This window comes from Aptenodytes patagonicus, chromosome Z, assembly GCF_965638725.1.
Source record: "Aptenodytes patagonicus chromosome Z, bAptPat1.pri.cur, whole genome shotgun sequence".
Taxonomy (NCBI): Eukaryota; Metazoa; Chordata; class Aves; order Sphenisciformes; family Spheniscidae; genus Aptenodytes; species Aptenodytes patagonicus.
This window is the reverse complement of record NC_134982.1, coordinates 47,983,448-48,004,149: the sequence shown is the minus strand read 5'-3', so window position 1 is coordinate 48,004,149 and position 20,702 is coordinate 47,983,448. Positions and strand designations below refer to the sequence as shown.

General features: G+C 40.2%; 1 protein-coding gene across 1 annotated transcript; it reads left to right on the top strand.

Annotated features, from left to right (window-relative positions):
- The first annotated feature begins 9,056 nt into the window (after positions 1-9,056).
- Positions 9,057-17,660, top strand: LOC143172886 (protein FAM240B-like). The gene is made up of 3 exons (XM_076362736.1): positions 9,057-9,138; positions 15,897-16,041; positions 17,353-17,660. Exons 2-3 carry the CDS (start codon positions 15,902-15,904, stop codon positions 17,429-17,431), a joined length of 219 nt encoding a protein of 72 aa, XP_076218851.1. The 5' UTR covers positions 9,057-9,138; positions 15,897-15,901; the 3' UTR covers positions 17,432-17,660.
- The last annotated feature ends 3,042 nt before the right edge of the window (positions 17,661-20,702 follow it).

The window sequence follows — 20,702 nt, the reverse complement described above, 5'->3', positions numbered from 1 at the left end:
TTCAAGCTGCATTCTCAACGCTGGCAGCCTTCTTGCCAGGATCAGAGGAGCCATTGGTACTGATTTCATGGGGCTTACATTATGTTGAAGGAGGTTACTATTTCAGGCCTATTTCTTTTATAGGGCCACTGCTTTACATAGTTACCTTAACACTGGCACGTAAAAGGGAGTTTTTGCACTCTCCGCATCAACAGTCTCCTTTGTCCATGTGGCTTTTCATTTTCAGAGTGCTAAGCACTCGTGACTCATCAAAGTGTGTTCTGGCTGCCAACCCCAAGGCCCCAAGAATATCTACATGACTTGTGGCACAGTCTGAAAAAAGAGCAGATGCTCAGACCAAGATAACAGGACAACCCAATTAAGGACTTCTCAGAGATTTCCACACTTTCAGGTCTTCACCCTACTAGTCTGAAGCATTCAAATTAATGCATTTCCACTAGGAACTTCCACAGTCATCCAATGCCCTCATCCATGAGGCACGTCCCTGACAAGAAAGTCAGACTGATTGATCCCTGATTTCCCTTCTTGAAAGTCAAAATATATAGCATTAATTGTATTCAAAGCCAGAAGGCAATCCATACATAATACGGTCCACTAGGGCCAGGTTCTTTTGTCACATTACAATAGGTAGCTTCCCAGAAGAGATTGATATGGTAGATTTGTATGTATATGTACAAAATAATGGCTAGAAACTTTGAGCAATTAGGCTACAGAGAGGACTGGAGAGAGGGGAAATAGAAAAGACTTGTTTTGAACACGAAGCAGAGCAGGAAACATCTTCTTTGCTGAGTGGTGAAGCCCAGTGGCTACTGTGTTGTCCTGATCAGAAGTGACAATAACATGAACACAGAAAAGAATAGTCTTCCCTTCAAGACAGACAATTTCTAAACACAGGTAGAAAGCGAAAAGTGTATTGTCTCCTGCTGCTTATGTATCTTGTTTCAGACATAAACAATCTTTCTGTACTTGGAAGTTACCAATTTTGCTGGTTCATTTAATGAAGTTATTAATTCTTCTGCAAACCTAGCAGAAGAAGGTTGTCCTTATCCTCTGTTGTCAGATGGAATCTGACAACATATAATCATAGAATAGTTTGGGTTGGAAGGGACCTCTAAAGGTCATCTAGTCCAACCACCCTGAAATGAGCAGAGGCATCTTCAACTTGATCAGGTTGCTCAGAGCCCCGTCCAACCTGACCTTGAATGTTTCCAGGGATGGGGCATCCACCACCTCTCTGGGCAGCCTGTTCCAGTGTTTCACCACCTTCATCATAAAAAATTTCTTCCTTATATCTAGTCTGAATCTAACCTCTTTTAGTTTAAAACAATTACCCCTTGACCTATTGCAACAGGACCTACTAAAAAGTCTATCCCCATCTTTCTTATAAGCCTACTTTGAGTATTGAAAGGCCACAATAAGGTCTCCCTGAAGCCTTCTCTTCTCCAGGCTGAACAACCCCAACTCTCTCAGCCTTTCCTCATAGGAGAGGTATTCCAGCCCGCTGATCATTTTCATGGTCCTCCTCTGGACCCGCTCCAACAGGTCCATGTCTTTCCTGTGCTGAGGGCTCCAGACCTGGATGCAGTACTCCAGGTGGGGTCTCAACAGAATGGAGTAGAGGGGCAGAATCACCTCCCTCAACCTGCTGCCCACGCTTCTTTTGATGCAGCCCAGGATACGATTGGCCTTCTGGGCTGCGAGCACACATTGCTGGCTCATGCCCAGCTTTTCATCCACCAGTACCCCCAAGTCCTTCTCTGCAGGGCTGCTCTCAATCCCTTCATCCCCCAGCCTGGATTGATGCTGGGGGTTGCCCCAACCCAGGTGCAGAACCTTGCACTTGGCCTTGTTGAATCTCATGAGGTTCACACAGGCCCACCTCTTGAGCTTGTCCAGGTCCCTCTGGATGGTATCACGTCCCTCAGGCATGTCAACCACTCAGCTTGGTGTCATCTGCAAATTTGCTGAGGGTGCACTCAATTCCACTATGTCATTGATGAAGATATTAAACAGTACTGGTCCCAATATGGTCCCCTGAGGGACACCACTTGTCACTGATCTCCATGCAGACATTGAGCCGTGGACCAGTATTCTCTGGATGCGACTATCCAGCCAATTCCTTATCCACCAAACTGTCCATCCATCAAATCCATCTCTCTTCAATTTAGAGAGAAGAATGTTGTGGGGGACCATGTCAAAGGCCTTACAGAAGTCCAGATAGATGACATCCGTAGCTCTTCCCTTGTCCACTGATGTAGTCATTCCATCATAGAAGGCCTCTAGGTTGGTCAGGCGAGATTTGCCCTTAGTGAAGCCATGCTGGCTGTCTTGAATCACCTCCCTGTCCTCCATGTGCCTTAGCATAGCTTCTAGGAGGATCTGCTCCATGAACTTACCAGGCACAGAGGTGAAGCTGACAGGTCGGTAGTTCCCAGGGTCCTCCTTTCTGCCATTTTTAAAAATGGGTGCAACTTTTCTCTTTTTCTAGTCACCGGAGACTTCACCTGACTGCCATGGCTTTTCAAATATAATGGAAAGTGGCTTGGCACCTACATCAGCCAATTCCCTCAGGACTCTGGGACGCATCTCGTCAGATCCCATAGATTTATGTCTGTTCAGATTCCTCAGGTGGTCATGAACCTGATGTTCTCTTACAGTGGGAGGGGCTTTGCTCCCCCAGTCCCTGCCTTGAGGTCCATCCACTCGAGAGGTATGGGAAGAGAGGTTGCCAGTGAAGAATGAGGCAAAAAAGTTGTTGAGTACCTCAGCCTTCTCCTTGTCCATTGTTACCAGTTTGCCAGTTGTGTTCATCAGGGATGGGGTCTATCTAGATTTGCAGCTAGAGTAATAAATGGCAGACTGGTCTCTTCTATCAAAGGTATTCTTGGCCCACCTCCTGGCAGCTTCTCCCCATATCTGAACTGTGTGCTTCATCCATCGAGACTTAATCTCCACTATGCAGACAGCAAGGTGCCCAGCTGCAGAGTAGCATCACAAGAGGGAAATAAATACAGGCCAGGAGCAGGGCATTTAGTGACCACCACCCATGTCTCTCCACTAACACTTCTGCATACACCAAGAACAGGAAGGGAGACAAGATGATAGTCCAGGGAGCAGAGCTCAAACGAGTGCAGGGATGTGCTTTTAGAACACCCCTACACACTGACATGGTTTTGAAGAATTTTCTGAGCCTATTCAATCTTGTATTTAATTTCCTGCAAAGAGAGATTTTAAATGCCTGCTCAGCTAAGATTATTTTCTGGATAATTCAACTCTAGAGGAACTTTATCATAGGTCAAACTTATACTGAAGAACTTTTGCCTTCAAGTTAAAGACATTGGATAATACATTTTGTGAAGGTTCTTCTGGTACTTGCTAGGGATATAATGGCTCCTTACATGAATTTGATTTATATGTTTCACACATTAAACATTTTAAAATTTCATCAGCAATCCATGTGTACACAACAGGTAAGGAAAGAATTTCTTCTACTCCTGTTCAGAAAAATGTTCTTAGCCAATGCAATATACCGTTTCCTTTTTTATTCCATTTAAAGTCACTGTGGTCCTCTTTCAATAACTATGGATAAAAGTTTCAACTTTTGGTACATAATATTTATGTACCAAATAATGTATGGGTATTTAAACCCATACTTAGGAAGTGGTCTAAGAGGTCTAACTGGCCAGAGCACTCACACTTAAAACTATTTATCATCTATACTAGTTTGCATTAGCTATATGCACTAATGCAAAGGAAAAGAAACAGAAAAACATTTCTATTTGCTTTCATCCCTCCTTCAAGTTTGGCTGTTTCACAGCTGACAGATCTGTGTCTCCAAACTATTCACATTGCAGTTCTTGCAACTAAACTAGCAGAGCTTTTGCAGTGCTTGGGATGCCTATGTCTGCTGCTATGTAATGGCCCGGGCCACTCCCTGCTCTCTTGTAAATATGTGATCTTAATCTGCCATGACTTAAATTTTACTTAACACATACCTGGTACCTTTGTAATCTTGCTAGCAATCTTTGCTCACTGAGGATTGTTTTAGTCAGAGACTTTTATAATGGCAGCTTCTGAGAGTTAATGGTCAGTTTGGGTCTCAGTGTTTACAAGAAACATGCTTGTGACAAGCTTTCACATCCGACATCATTACTTTTCATTACTGGATTGAGTGCAAGAGTTAAAATCAGATTTCTTCCCAGGAAGCACACATAAGAGGCAGAATGGGCCCTCAGATCTCACATTCATGTTCTCCTAAGTCTCAGCCCAGCCAGAATAACTGATACAGTCTTAACAGGAGCCAAGAAGCAGCAAAACACAGTCTGCTTCTCGGTTTGGTTAATTGGCCATAGTAAAGCACTATAGGGCAGCACAGAGGTGCCCTGAGATGTAATGCAAACACAACCCTTCCCTCTGATACACTGGTAGAAGGGAAGTGAATACATCTAAGTACATCTATTCTCGGTACTAAGTCGAGTTTTAGTTGAGTTAAAACTGGGGTTCAGCTGGGGTACAGCAAGGGTACAGCTACACCGTCCCTGAGGTATTTACACAGGGACTCCAACCACAGATTTATTCATGACCATGAATTTTACTTTTAAAAACAAATAGGGATGTATAGGAACCTTAATCATCCTTCTTCTTACCTTACCTTCTTCCCAAGAAAAATTGTTCAAACTCATCCAAAGATGATCTTGGGGAAGACTTGAGCTTCCATAAAGAAAACAGTGAAGTAGTATTTGCCTCTGTCACAGGTACAGAAGGGTTGGACACTTGAGTTCTGGTAAATATTAAAAGAAGAAAAAAAGCCATGCAATTAATATGCTGCCTTAACTCTCTAGTTCCTTACCACCAAAGTATCTGACATCATCCCATGGAAATTAATACCAATAGTAAAGTCTCTGTCGACCTTCATTAATTTTCTAGCAGTAAGTTTGAAGTCTCCAACAGCTCCAGTTCATCCCATTTAACTTTATCTAACTGAAGCACCTAAAGTTTGGCTATATAGGAGGTATAATGCTATAAAAAGACACAGAAGACTGCATTACCCCACTGAGATACTGTTCTCTCTCCGTGGTTTGTATGGGAGTAGAACAGCCCCAACCCCAGCTCAAACAGCATGTGCACCGGAGCTCATTCTGCATTGGCTAATTTTAGCAGAGGATCAAAAACCTCTTTCCTGCACTCATTAAATTGATGCCTGAGGGTGTCTAGAGCAATTGAATTCCTAGCTCCAGTGCCATAGTAAGATGGAAAAACATCCAGGCCAAATTTGCAGGCAAATTCAACACATCATCATAGAAGCCTTTCTGGACAGGTCCCTATAGAAGTTAATTTGATGTGGACTTTAAGGTAGTTTCAAACACATGGAAATGCTGAGAGAGAGCAGGTGACACCAGCAGACTTTTCTTTCCTTTGTAGCAGAATTCCCCCCTGCAGTGCAAGGAGCCAGACTAGTTACACTTCCATGGGAAAGCATCTGTGTATCTAGCAACACCAGTGGGTAAATTTCAACCTTATGCAATTTAAACTGCTTGAAAACTTTATATTCCTGGAAAAACAGAATCACGAAAAAGCTGCAGGCAGGCAACTAACAAGAGAATTACTAACAGATACTAGTGGATCTTACATATCTAAATTTTCTGGTCTATGTCACAAAGGCAATATCACAATTGCAGTAAACACTCAGCAACCTCTATAAATGTTTCAGATGTCATGTAAGTGGTGTCAATAAGAAGCTTCATTCAGCTAATAAAACATGTCAGCTCTTCAATCTGCTGCTTTACTGACCTTGAGATTGTCCTATAAGAGGTATTATAAAGAAAACAATTGCGTGTCATAGGCATGGGTGATGTGATGTATGCACCATCCAGAATGCACTCAGAGGAAAAATCCAGTATAGCTAAAAGGTATTCTTGTGTGTAAAGTGGAATTCCAGTTCCTACTTAATCTTGATTTTTTTCTTTTATTTAAACAAGTCCCTGCTGCTTTCTTATTGCCCAATCCAAGGCTCAGCCCAAGAGTGGAAAAATGGTTTTGAAAGCCTCAGTGAAATTAATTGACTCGTTCAGTTGTCCTGTCGTGATAATTTTTCCCATATATTTTAATCCAACACTCAGTGTCATATCCAGCAGGCAGGGCTAGAAACTTCTAAGCACACTTGTTTTCCCCAGATGCCCTTTCAGAGGTGCCAGCACAGCCTAGCAGGGTTCAAACCAATGCATGTGCAGCAGGGAAACAGGGAAACGCTGGCCCTCTGCACAGATGCACGGCATCAGCTGCAGGACAGTCCACTGAGGAACCTCCTGCCTGCTGTCTCACTCTGGAGTACTAGACCCATTAAAGGACCCAGTCTGATGGTTTTCAAAGACAGATTTTAAAAACTTCACACTGTAAATATTTACAGAAGCATCAAAGCCAGTTAACAACCAACTTCCATGGGAAGATAGACACCTAAACTGATCAGGCTCTTCCCTACCATCTAAGTCATCTGCTTCATTCTGGAATTTGTGAAGCTTGGAGAGGGCTGCTAAAACTGTTGTGACCTGTGCTGCTCCTGGACCAGTGAGGACAAGGTTCAGTAGTGACAGAAATCCCTCCTCACAACTTTCTGACTGCCATTGCATCAATCAAGAATGAGAAGGATGTGAATACCAGATGCACAGTGAAAAAAGAAGAAAGCCACCCCAACAACATGGTACAATATCTGCTTTAAAAACTTACCTCTCTGGATTTTATTTTCTCTAGCATCGAAGAGGAGAGAGGCATGAGATGTTTACTTAATTAGCAAGTTCTTGTAGATTTTGGATAATGTCTTCTCCTTTCACCTCCTTCTCTTCAGCATCAGGTCTAAGAACACACACAGAGTGAAGGGACCAGACTGACAAAATACGGGCAAAACATACCTGGATTACTTGCGTAAGAGTAAGAGCTGATGGCTACTTTTATTTCCAACTCTCCCACACAAGAGCAACAGCACACATTCAGAATTTGATTGCTGCAGATAAGTAACACCTCAAGCCCCCCAAAGGTTTGCACTTTGTCAGTCATTTTACAGATTCTTCTGTGGTCCCTGCTAATGACATTAAGCAGGTGTTTACAAGAACTTTTACTAACTAGAGATGAGTGCTGTCATACAAGGAGGTTATGGTAAGCAGCTCTGAGATTTGCTTATGAAGTAAACAAAGGCTGAGGTGCACAAAGAGCCTTTTTCACTACATAAAAGCTTACTTGGCAGCTGCCCAGCTTTTGAGGGTGAACTATGCCTTTCCAGTCACCTGTCACCTGACTGTTTCTTCAGATATGGGTAGCCCAGCAGAGTACTAGTTCTGTCCAGGATTTCTGGATGTTGGGTATCCATTTATTTTGCATAAGAGGCTACTGTGAATGCACAGATGAATTGTTCATTGTAAATACAGTCAGTGTGTATCATGCAAGATGTATCTAATCTACTGTAGATAATCAGAGCGTGTGCAATGTCTATCACATTTTGGCTGTGCTTTACAACGGGCGTCTAACCTGCACAAATGCAGAAATGTCTAGATATGCATCTAGAGCATATCAGACCAGAAATACCTGTTCTGGTCTGATGAAACCTGGACACTGAAGTCCCCTCCTGAAATTAGATGTTTGCAAATGTTTAGGGAAGGTATTGCCTACATTATAACATGAAAAAACAAAACTCTGATTTATTGTAAATTTAGCTAGATGTGTTTAGAGAGAAGGGGAAGTTACTCAAGCTCTGAGTCAAATGGCAAGGAAGCAATTATGCTGCTCTGCAGCACCATGGTGGTTAGCACCATTGTTGTATCAAGCCTGGGCACCAATCTGTCTTTATAATACTGTATTATTTTAATATTCACCCAGCAGATTGTATTTGCTTGTGATTTCCAAAGCCAGCCAGAGTTTGATCTGGTTTTCCAATAACAGAGCAATCAACTTTACCTGTGATATGTATTTTTTCAATGCTATGCATGTATCTAGCATCAAAAGCTCTGAGACCACATTACCTTTGTTATTATCATATGTGTAGAGGGAAGAGCTGACTTCTGTGGTTTCATATGATATAAGGTGGGACAACACATTGACGAAAGTTAATATCTTAATGTTTTTAAGGAGTTAAACAAACTGACCAGTATTTGGAAAGAGTTGAAATTTTCCTTTACGGAGAAAGGCTGCAGCTGTTAGGTTTTACTCAGGGTTTTCTGCTGTAAAGCTGACTGCAGAAAAAATAAATAAGTAAATATGAACTACAGAAAGCACCCATCTAATGGCTGCTTTTGCTACTTGGAGTCTGAAAAATTACAACAAAGGAAGGTTAAAATAATCAGCAATGGTATAAATACTACTTAAGCCAGCAGTCACATATGGTATATTAGCAATGTAGATGGATTTAATTTAAACTGAGATCAGTGCATACATCTGTTATCAACCAAACCTACAAAATATTTTCCGCAGAAAATGAAATGTAATGATATAAGTGCTCATCTGTAATAGAGTTATAACAACTCCAAATGGTAAAACTAGTGCCAGTTTAATGCATTTTGTCAGCTAATGTTAACCAAACAGACAATTCCTATGACGATTGCCTTGAAGTGAACAGATTGTGTGATAGGTCATAATCAAGCACACATCCTTAGATTAACAGCTCCAAAGGACTGCATACTTCTGTAAGTCACCCTGTAATGCAAAACCAAGTGTGATTTGTCACACCACTTCAGCCTCCATTACAGCTAAGATAGTATTGTGGAATTTTTCAGGCTTCACAGGAGGAATATTAAAATGGATAATACTAGCACACATTTTAAAGAAAATTCTCAGCACTTGCCAAGTCATGCTCTCTGAGGTATCTGCCAGTGTGGGAGGGATGCATGCTCTCAAGGGGGCCTGTGTTTCATGGTCATCTCAGGCAGGGGGCTGCAAAGTTCATTAAATGATCTTATCTCGCTGCTGGTTCTGTTCAAAATAGCCTTGATATGATGAAGGATTTATGTTACCCCCACTTCAAATAAAAAGTACCGAGGGATGCATTTCATTACTACCCTGTGACACTGGAGAAGCCAGGGCTGCAGTGGTAATATTCCTCATTTGCTTGTGTCACACAGAGGATTTATTTGCAGGAAGAGTCCAACTCCAAAGGTAAGTAAGTATTTGGTTTTTTGTAGCAAGTTTTTCATAATAATGTCAGCAAGAAATGCATTTGTTCTCTAACTTTAATTCTCACAAAAGTATATTCTAGGAAAGTTGAGAGTGTGAGGAAAATGCCAGGGACGAGTGCCCAGTTTAGCAGCATTCTAAGGAAGCTGAGTAGCATTGATACAGAAAAAATATTTATGGGCAATTTCCATGCCACAACCCTGGATAAAACACCGGGACGTGTGGCTGTACATTCTCAACTGATGGGTTAAATGGTAGCCAAGGTTACACACACACTCCTCTCGCAAAGGTTTTTTAACAGCGATCTGCTGCTGAGAGGCTTTTTAATTTAATGGTAGACACCTTCACTTGAATCAGGATCAGTTTCTCTTGCATGTTTTGTCAGAACTGGATGTTCTAACAAAGAACATGAGCCCTGGGCAAGATTTCTCTTCTTTGATCCTAGACCATCGAGTCCTCCTGTACTCAAAAATCAAACAACAAAACAAAACAAGTTCAAGATCCTTGACTAATAAATATTAATTTATGCTATATACTTGATCTTATGAATTCAGCAGTTCATAGGATCAGGCTTCAAATCTATCTGGCAGTGGAGAAAATCTAGTGATCAGAAACAATATTTGATCACGCAAGCAAAGTACAGCCACTTTAAATATGCCTTCAGTGTTGAAAAGTAAAAGCCAGTAAGAGTTGGACAAATCTATGGAAAGCTCAGGAAAGGCATTTGGACATTCTATATTGCACGATGCTTATGAATGCCTGTTCGCTTGATGCTCGCCTCTGTGCAACTGCCACCACAGTCCTGTTTGTGTGTGCCGGTGGAAGGATGTGTGGGAACACAGGCGGCCACCACGGAGAGCCAGGCACAGGGAGTGGGAGAAGCTTGGGAGCAGAGGAGTGCTGAAAAGGTGCTCCAGGGAAAGTTTGGTGAGATCAGCATGAGCAGTCAGGGAGAAATACAGCTCCAGCAAGAAGTGGAGAGAGATTTTCCAGAGGGAACAACAGAGCTGGGGAAATCAGCTGGAAAGATGTTTGAAAGCAGAGGTGTGAGTCAGCCAGGTTAGGCTGGAGGGTGGCCATGGGAGGTGAAGCGGGCAGGAGGGCAAGCTCAACAGACACAAAGACAGAGAAGGGAAAAGTGAAGGGACCTCTTGTGGAAGCCCTTGGCTGTGGTCTGAAGGAGAAGAGTCAGTGAGAACTGTAGAGTGGAAGAGAGCAAGTAGCTAAATAAATAAATAGGCATGGGAGCAGAACTAGGATAGTAACAATTGAATGGATGACCTGGAGGGAAATGAAACTGTTGATTCCTCAAGTGTTTTGCTGAAAAGGTTTTAAAAATTTTAACCCTCAGCCAGAGGACTGCTGAGCCCTCTGGTACAGAAAAACAAGGCAGAGAATCAGTTCCCTCCGGTTCGATAATTGTCGTTCAGGTGTCTGGTATCCAGGGAAGAGTGAAAGCAGATAAAGAGAACTGAGGTCCAACAGATGAAGAGGACAGAAGAAAACACACTGCATGGCATTCAAAGGCGTTGATACTGCCACTGTAGCACTATGAGATGAAAAAAACACATAGCTGCTACGAACCTTTCTTTAATACGTTTCTTTTTCATAAAGGTATCATATGAGAAAAGGTCCCAATTTTGTAACAGTTCAAAGCATTTCAAGAATAGCTATTCTCCAGATCAGAAAAATAGACTCAGACCCATCAGCTTTTCACAGAAAAGCAATAATGAACTGTGGGAATTAGGAACACGGAGAATGGTTGAACAGAGACTGCTGCATAGTGCCTGAGTGCAAACATTTTAACTTGCATGTTAAAATTGATTTGCTAGATATATACTTGTACTCATGCACACAAATAACTCCTACTAGTATTGCTCAGTCACATGTCAGTATGGTTGTCATTTTCATGCACAGAAAAATTCCCATTGCATGGAAAAGTCCAATTAATTTGATTGGAGAGAACAACCTCCTGACTGAACACATATCCCGGTAAGAGCATGTACTTCAAATTCTGCCAAACTAGGAAATACTGCTGGCAGAATAAATCACTTGTCTAGAATTCCCTTACTTCATTGCAAACTCCAGACAATACTGTTTACAAAAGAAAAGCATAGATTGATAGTCTGTAATGCTGAAGTGCAAATGAAAAAAGAACAGTATGGTATACATGCAAAGCCATGCATCTTTGCTGATGAGATACACTAATGAATTTTTGAAAGAGATCAGCACAGTGTTAGGGACCTGTGTGCACCAGAAGACGGTACCAGCCTTCTCCCCCCATCCCATCCCCAGGCTGGTGCTCCAGGTCAGCTCCAAGAGGTGCAGCTCTGTAATTGCGCACCAGCGAGGCAGTCAGAAAAAGCTGTGAGAAACTTCTCCCCAAGTCGCTCACCAGCGGCACCGAGGCTCAGGCCGTTCATGAGATAGACTGCACTGTGCGACCTGCCACACAAACAGAAGGGTACAGGGGATTACACTAAAGTGCTTTCTTCTGCCCCCAAAGAGTTTACCCAGGGTCTGAAGACCTAAATTAGACTTGAAACTACTATGATTCCCCAAGCAGGATCTCAAAGCAAACCTCAGTCAGCCCTTTGAGATGTGAATTGCTGCCAGCTGCAAAAGCAGAAGGTAAATGACATATGCAAGATCCAAGGAAAAAGAGGGAAATCATGGCTGCGATTGCTAGTCCCATTTTCTAAAATCAAAGCAGATTTCTTATTGTTTTAAAGTCAAACATCAGCATTAACATAGATAGTCTACTCTCCTATACATTGTGCAATTTTTTATTAATCCAGTGCATTTATATGATAAGAACAGTCACCAAGCAAGGTCCATGAAAAGGTAGATGAGTAAAATATTGTATTATTTCTAGGAAGATGTATAACACCCTGAAAACTCTGACCAATTATGCTATGCAAGAAGCACAAAAAGGGGGGGAGGGGGGGAAATAGCTTTCATGACTCGTGTAGATGCTTTGTAAATTTTAAAAACCTTTTAAATAACAATTTATGTTCTACTACAGGAAAAACACCCACACTTTTCTTTACATATCATTTTCTAGCTAAGAAACTTGTGACTTACAATTCATTCTATGAAATGGTGTTTCTTGTGGCAATGGTTTCTCATAGAACCAGTGAGTTCCAGCCTCAAACTATTGATTTTTATACTTACAAAAAAGTCAAGATGTCACATTGAATTGATCTCACATTCCTCTTTTGTTCTACCAACAAAATTTTTGAGTTCCAGACAACAGTGCTAGTGGCACAGCTTCCCTACCTTTGTAAGACCTCCTTTAGCAAATTGAGTCTAAATAGTATCAACCTGCTCTAAAATTATTAAATCTAAAAATAAACAATCATCTTCATCTTGTGTAGGATAAAGCCTTGCTAGAGTTTATCCAAATATTCCTTTCATTTGAGAGCAACTACATTTGTTCACCAGCTTGTAACCAGGGCTCTGTCAAAGATGATTACCAGAAAGAGGCTCTCGTTGTTGTCCTCTTGAAGGATTGTCACTAGAGGCTTAAATAAAGCTACGTTTAGTCCTAGCTGTTGCAGGGTAGTTTAAGTCAGACCTAACTGCAAGATCTCTAAAAGCACTATTACAGCTGCCTATATGCTTTAACAGTATATTTCTGCCCACCTGTTGTATCATGCATAGAGATTATTTGTTCAGGCTACTTTGGACGTTACTTCCCTGAAGTCTTTTTCATTCTTCTCTTTCCCTATTAAACGAGGTCCCTTTTGCTAACTACTTCGAATGAGGTTCCAAGGCATGAAAATAAACTGTACCCAGGTGATAACTGCTGGTGCAAAGCCACAATACAGACTTAAGTCCTGTTACTCTCCTCTGAAAAAAGCTGAAGTAGGAGGGGAAAACAGTTTCTGTCACTGAGAAGATTTTAGCAGAGAAACTTTATCTTAGGGCAAGTGAAATACTGGTAGACTAGGTTTGATATTCCCGATTGCCCACACAACCCTGAAGGTTTATGGCAACAGTTTTGAAATGGATGGCAGGACAGAAGCGAATTCAAACACCTATGCACACGATGCATAAGGGCAAAGGAAACCAGGTGGGTTATTTTAACAGTTATTATGCAGTTCCTACAATCACCACGTGAACGGGCTCAAACAGAGGGTTTGAAATAAAAGGTGGTTTAGGGTAGGATGATTCTACAATTCAGAGGAGCAAATGCTGGTGCATTGACACACTGGTGTTTGTCAAGGATGCATGAGGATCAGTAAAATAATGAACTGAAATTCTAAGTTCAGTTGCTTTGATACATATTTGAGTGTTCTCCAGTATTAGGAGGAAAGAAAATAAAGAGGAAGATTAAGGGCTGAGTAAGAGAAAATTCAACACCAAGTTGTCCCTATGTTAATACAAAATAAAAGGTTAGGAAAGAAGGACAGGCTTGGACAATGCTCTTAGTGTGCCTGAGCAAGCACACACAAAGAAAATTCCACAGATAAGACAGAGAAAAACACTAATTCCCACCTCCCCCCCAAAAAAAACCCACCCAAACCTGTAATGTGTAGTACTATACAGACTTCGTAGTCTCAACAGATTTCTAACATTATTCTAAATACTGCCAGCACCAGATGTAAGGTGAAAACCAATGAAAACTAATTCTGAATTTCTCTTTTACTGGGTTTAAAACTTTTTCCTTGGGATTTTTTGTTGTTGGGAGGGAGAGACACATCTATAAAATACATTCAAGCCAGCACCAAGAATATATGCAATCAAACCAGGAGGCAGAGCATTTAAAACCAGTAAAGGATATGTGTATTCTGAAAGCATACACTTGGGCTCAGTTATACCTCGTGGCAACAAGTTCCACAACTTTGCCTTATTCAGGAGAGATATTCACCTTCATATATATAGAAAAGACACATCCACAGTATATTAAACAGGAATTCATAATCATTTGGAAGGGTGATGCTATTATGCTTTGGGATCACTTCTGATTAAAGAAACAAGGAGACATTATTTCCTCAGAGTTTATTTTGGAGCCTCAGGGATATCTGAGAATTTTGCTTGCTGCTTTTCAGAAATGTTGTTATTCTCAGAGACTAACTCCTGGAGTGGAAAGTCCATTAATCTGACCCAGATGGCTGTTACCGTATCTTTTTCATATATTTCTAGATTACTCCTGGTACACAAAAGTTAAAAAGGGTAGTAGTTGCTACCTGGGTTGGCATTGATATATATGTGGATATTTATAGAATACATATATTTTATGAAAACACGTACTCGTATTAAGACAACTTTTGACCTGGAATTAGTTATTCTCTAGCACAGCTGGAGGTGTTCAGCCGTACTTGCAATTCATGTTACAGACTGATGCCAACACTTATATATCCAGCTATAATTTGCCCAGAACCTGAAAAAATGCTCAGTAAATTTCTTCTGCAAAAGTCAGGCTCAAATACTGTGCTTCTATCATTTGTGGAGGCCGTGAGTTGATATATGGAGGTTTTACAGGGAACAACAGGGGAGTCACAGGGAAATCCCAGCAAGAAAGGCACCTCTTCAAAAGGGCTGCTTTTGTTCTCCGCTCATAGAGTCTTTATAATGTGTCTCACAGTTTTTCACAAAACAGCCAAATCTCCAAATGAAATTATGTAAAGATTACCAGTTCCCAATTTTGCTTTTCTTATGCTGCCTGGCAGGGGAATGGCAGCAGTTTCTTCAAGCTTTTCCAAGCTAGCCTTGAGGGACTTGTTTACTAGCTCTCTATGGCTCTGATTAAAATAAATTGCAAATAATTGCCATGAATTCAAACAACACATGAGAGAGCCCTAAATACTTGTTAAAAAAATTAAATGTTCTGGAAAATATTATAATGGCATGTTCATGCAAAACCACACAGCAATCTGGAAGGCAGCATGGATATACTCATTCCATATTTAATGACGTTTTGAAAGTAATGATATGATTTTCTGGCTGTAATGTGGGATACAGAGTCTTGACTGTTAGCCCATGAAGAGTCATCCTGAGACAGATATTCTTTTACTAGGATAGGATTCACTCCAAAATTTATTTGTAAGATGATATTAAATGAAGGGGGAAGTACAGAATGGGCATAGATATATAAATATATTCAATGAATTTGCTCTGTTTTGAAAATTGCAGAAGAGGAAGAAATATTTAATAAGCAAGGTGGCTTTTGCAAGTCAGTACCTTATAAAATTATGTACATACTTTTATACATATAAATTCTCTCCATTCCCAAATAAAGCTAACATAGGTGTTATAATGATTAACAGCAAAGCACCAGAGCTCTTTTTCTTCATTGTTTTAATCTTAGTCAACAATGGTCACTTTATCATTTTATAGATATGAAAACAGTGAGAAAAAAGCCCACTAGATCTGGCAATTTTTATATTTCCTTTCATTTATAAGTACAGTAAAAGGTATCTTAATCATTAAGCTAGAGAATACAACAGAACTGTCCTGCATTGTGAACTTAAAGGTCACAGGCAGATGGAGGTAAGAGATATTTGAGGTGAACAACAAAGAATTCAAATCACTGCAGACAGCATATCCTCAAGTGCCAGAGCTAGGAATGAAAAGCTTAAATAGTGAGTCATGCCCACTGTTATCCTGATCCTACAAAAAAAGACTCTGTGACCCTAATGCTGTGAAAATCCAAAACAGCAAGAGTGTGCTTTAGCCATGAAAACAGATGAGGAACCAATAACTTGTCATATATTTGTTTCACATTTCTCCTTTAGAGAAAATGAATAGTCAATACATACGTCATGAAGTGCGGGGATGTGAAACTAGTGACCTGAGGAACTTCTGGGAAAAGACTATTGAACAACAAACTCGGTATCTGCAAATTGAAAAAGAACGTCAGCGAAGAAGTGCTCTGACAAAGTGGGTAGTTTGCATCTGGAAGGATTATTTGAGTTTGCATTGTAATTCTTTTTTAAAGAAAAGTGATATTTAAGTCATGCAATGAAAGCTGAAAGTATTTTTCTTAGATTTTTAGAGAATAATAAATCTTCCCAAATTGGCATGCAAATGCTAATGTGTCTAAGCTATGGCTTCACAGGATAAGAGAATAATTCACTCTTGTTCCATAAATGGGTCCAAAGTGTGGAACTTTCTGAAGTTATCAGGACAACATCTAGAAGTGCAGGCTTGTCTTGAACATCAAAGCTTATGTTCACAGCAGAGCTAGCACAGATATGTACCTGGCCTACCCTTTCTCTGTGGCCTTGTTTTCACAAGAATATAGTTTGAATTAATTAAGATGGCTTAATCTGCATAAGGTAAATCCATAATAAAGCAGACGGTCCAAGTGTACTAACTGACCAAGGCAACCATCATCCATAGCCATACTTACCTCCATCAGTCATATTTACCTTAACCACAATGAGAAAGACCAGACTGCGGCAACATCAGTACAGTTTTGCTTCACGTGAAGTCTCCATAAATTGAAGGCACATGCAAAGGTGGCTATTTTTGCTTGAGACCATTCAATGAGTAAGCATTTTTTCAAATTCTCCCTCATACCTCTCTTTGGATTGATGCTTGAAAAAATAAAAGCAAGGATGGCCTTGCATTAATAACCCTGGATGAAGGAACACTGGAATTAGTCTCTAGCATGTTTTATCCATTGTAACTAACCTCATTTCAATGTCTCAACTCCTCAGCTGTGAAATTCCTGTCTTTTCTATTTGAGGCAGTCTTTCTGTGGTTCCTAGATACTACCAAAAAGAAAATAAAGTGCCACCTATCACCTAAAGCTGTCTGCTATGGGTCTAACAGAAGTTTCAACATACACAGTGTTTCCAAGCCAAATAGTGCTCAGGAGCCCCTGTGCAGTACTTTTTAAAATGCACTTCTGAGGAGGAGGGGGACTGGGGAAATGTTGGGTGATGCTACCCAGCAGGTGGCAGCAGGCAATCTCCAGTGGAGATGACAAGTCACTCCGGCACACAGAGGCACTTGAGAGAGGGCACAATGGAGATGAAGATGAACCACAAAGCTCAGGTGAGCCCTCATCGGGATTTAAGAGCTAGTCCTGAAGTGCCATCCAGCAAAGCACTCTAAAGGGGCAGGATAGTTTGCATGACAACTGGGAAAAATCACCAAAGGATAGCACTGGTGGGAAACATGAAAGGTGTAACTGTGTTCCCTGTAAAAATATGGGGACAAGCTGATCCATGTTTCTGTCCTTAGGCTCAGAAATGAATGGATGGAGAGGCTGGAAAAACGGATAAAGATGTTGAGGACCCAACCTGAAGACCCATCTAGCTGAAGAACCCACACTCATTACATGTTTGGGGGAAAAAGAAAATTGTTTTGTAGGAAAGCATGATGGTGTGATGCAAAAGCTCAAGTCAATTTTACTTTGTGGCTTAAATGAGTTATAATTAATTAGCTGTCATTGTTAGAAGCTTCATATGTGGAATGTCTATTGCTGCTTTTAAGATTATGCATCCATCCCTTCATTTGATAAACGGAGATTGAAGTACTGTGAAGTCTTCAAGACTAATAAATCATGGTTCACTGAGCTGTAAATGCCTGGAAAAAGAGTTTAGTTATACAGTTAGTGCTCAACAAAAGCGTTTCCTCGACATTTTACGTTTCTGTATAGACCGATTGTAATCTAATGAAGTTATTTTCTTTCAAGATTTTTTAATGAATAGTTGAGGCATTGTTTTTTTAACACAGCAGAGCCCAACTCAGACTAAGGAAGAGGGAACATGCACAAAACATGCCACCACATCCCAGATCACCAGTGGAGCGAAACTTGGTGGGAGTTACAGATCCTAGGTGCCATACTAAAAGTCTGTGAAGCTATTAATATGTATCCTGAGAAATAGGCTCTGTGAGACACCAGCAAGAGTTGGTTAATTAGTTAACGCACATTAGCTAACTTGAGACACTATATCAGCAAAGACAAAACAACTTGGAATTTAAGGCTGCTTCTGGTACCTGACCTGGCTTGTCTAGAGCTGGACTGATATCTCTGTTTCACAAAGCAGCTTGATGCATTTTCACAGCTGTCTGTCATCATGAGTGATGAGTACAGTTTTTCCTCTAACACTTTTTCCCTCTAAGACCTAGTATATATTCCTTAACAACCAGTACCTTCAGAAACATGGCAGGTTTCCTCTCCCACATTCGTCATGAGTCAAAAATGTTCTAGTTCCCTTCTTAATGCTTCATCAGGAAATGTGGCATTTCCTCCAACAGTATCAAAACATTTCAATAGGCTGGTGTAATAAAAATGCTTCCTTTTTAGGGTGACTGCTTTGTTGCCACCAGAATGCTTGGGACAATGTACTGCAAAATGAGTTGTTTTGAGCATGCTAAAAATCTCCTCCCTCAATTGCTTAAACTTTTAGTCCCCTTTTATAAGACTGTTTCACTACTTCTCTGTTAATTCATATTGTTTCAGAGTACAGAAGATTTGAATTGCCAGTGGGGCAAGAAGAGAACAGCAAAGAGTTTGGGGTTTAAAAATATTTACAACATCTGTTCTTTTAAAGCAAAACAAAAATTTGAAATGCTATTTTTTCTCTCTTTATCCATCACCTTTTAAACTCACTCTTATGTGTCCCAAGGTCAAACCAAATCTATTATGGGAATTTAAACACGTAAATAATGTTTGAGAAGCCTGAGAAATCCATGAAAGCATGAAAAAAAGATGACCTTGGAACACGTAAACAGAAATCAAGATATCAGCAGGTATGTCACCAAACTTGAGAGCAGAGTTTGCCTGCCAGCTGAAAAAAGTTGCTAAACTCATGTTCTTCAGTTGAGTCTTTTTCTTAAGCAATTTTTAAAGTAACATCAACTGGGAATATGCAGGATAACAGTATAATTACAATATAGCTGTGCTTTAATAAACAATCACTAGGTAGACATACAACTTAATATTGGGGTTTAGTAAAAATCAGATTTCTTTGAAAATGCCAGTTCACACACTTTAATTCTCACATCATCTGTCTGTGCCTTGTGCTTACAGAAGCTCTACCTGCACTCCATTGTGAAACAGCAGTGATTTTTATACCATTTTGGCTGAAATTAGAGCTTGAACTGAGCTAAGGGAAACATTTTGCATCCCCTCATTCATTGTGTAAGTGACTGCACAAGGTGCAAAACAGAGGGAATCAGAGTTGGCATATTTTAAAAAAGAAAGAGGTACCCTTGGAATAAGCTTTTCTTTGCATCTCACATAGTTGAGGTCCTTCTTCTCCTCTTCTCATAAAGTAAGTCAGAATGAGGAAAATCCATGGAGAGCCAGGAAAAGACATGCCAGGAAGTGACTCCCATCTGAGTGCCTCATTGCACATCTCATATGGTTATGGCACTTAAGAATGCTTTGGAATATGTCCCTGTCAAGCTAGGATACCCCAAAATCATCTCTTTAAAATGATAAACAGGAACTTATTTTTTACAGACTGCATCTATTCCAGCCCAAGGCCAAGAGGAGTTCTGAAAACGTATTTCCAGAATTAAGCCACTTTTCTTCTGAGCTTTGCAATTTCACCTTTAGTGTCTAAATGAATTCTTTCAGGCTCAGGTTCCATGGCATTAGATTCAGGACTTTGGGCCATGTCATCTTTATTTATCTAAGTGCTAGCAACATGTTTTGATATAAAGGTCACCACTTTTGCAGGGGTAATCTACCTAGGAGTTTTGTAAATTACCACCAAAAAAAGAATACATATCCAGAGAAATAAATATAATCTACAGTCAATCAGCAAAAATAAAGAAGTGTGATAGCATTAAAATTCAAATCTAAATGTCAAGAAACAATCTTAATCAGAAGCTGGAGCAGACTCCAAGATGAAAATGGTTCCGGCAATTTGAAAACAGAAAAATATAAATCTTTAATTTACCTTGAAGGTCATAAGAGAAATTAAAAGGAGGCAAAAAAAAAGCAAGCTGCAATTTCTGTGAGACTCAGAAATGAGCCATAATGTTATAAAAAGGAGTAGAGAAACCTGACTGTAGGACTGGAAAAGTCGTCAGCTAAAAACTGATAAAATCAGCTGGGTTTTATAAAATCATTATGGTTAAAGAGGATGCTTAAATGCTCTTCAGACTATTTTTCACCAATATGCAGTTTCAGAGGAGTGCAGTATTCAGTTAAACAGGTTAAACTTAATAACTCAAATGTTTATAAAATAGCTCCTTGAAGAAACACTTCATTTCTCTTGATTTTTTTCTATCCATATTTTCACATTGCTTTTGAGTGTAACAGCAAGAGATTTTGAGTTATGCCAGTCTAATTTTATTAGCTTTATTAGTGGTAGATACTTGCTTATTTTCCTAGATTTCATTATTTTACCATTCCTTTGCTTCATCCTGGCACTGAGTAGCAAGAAAACACGTCACTTTCTCATTATGAATGCATGGTACAGAACTTTTTGAAAAAGCTTGTAACGGTGACAAAAATCAAATGTAGTAAAGTTTTACCGTCCTCTGAGGCAAACACTAAACAATGTGGACCTAAGTCCTTTTAAATAGTATTTATGGGAAGTATGCTCCGTGTTAGCAAAAGAATGACTGACACT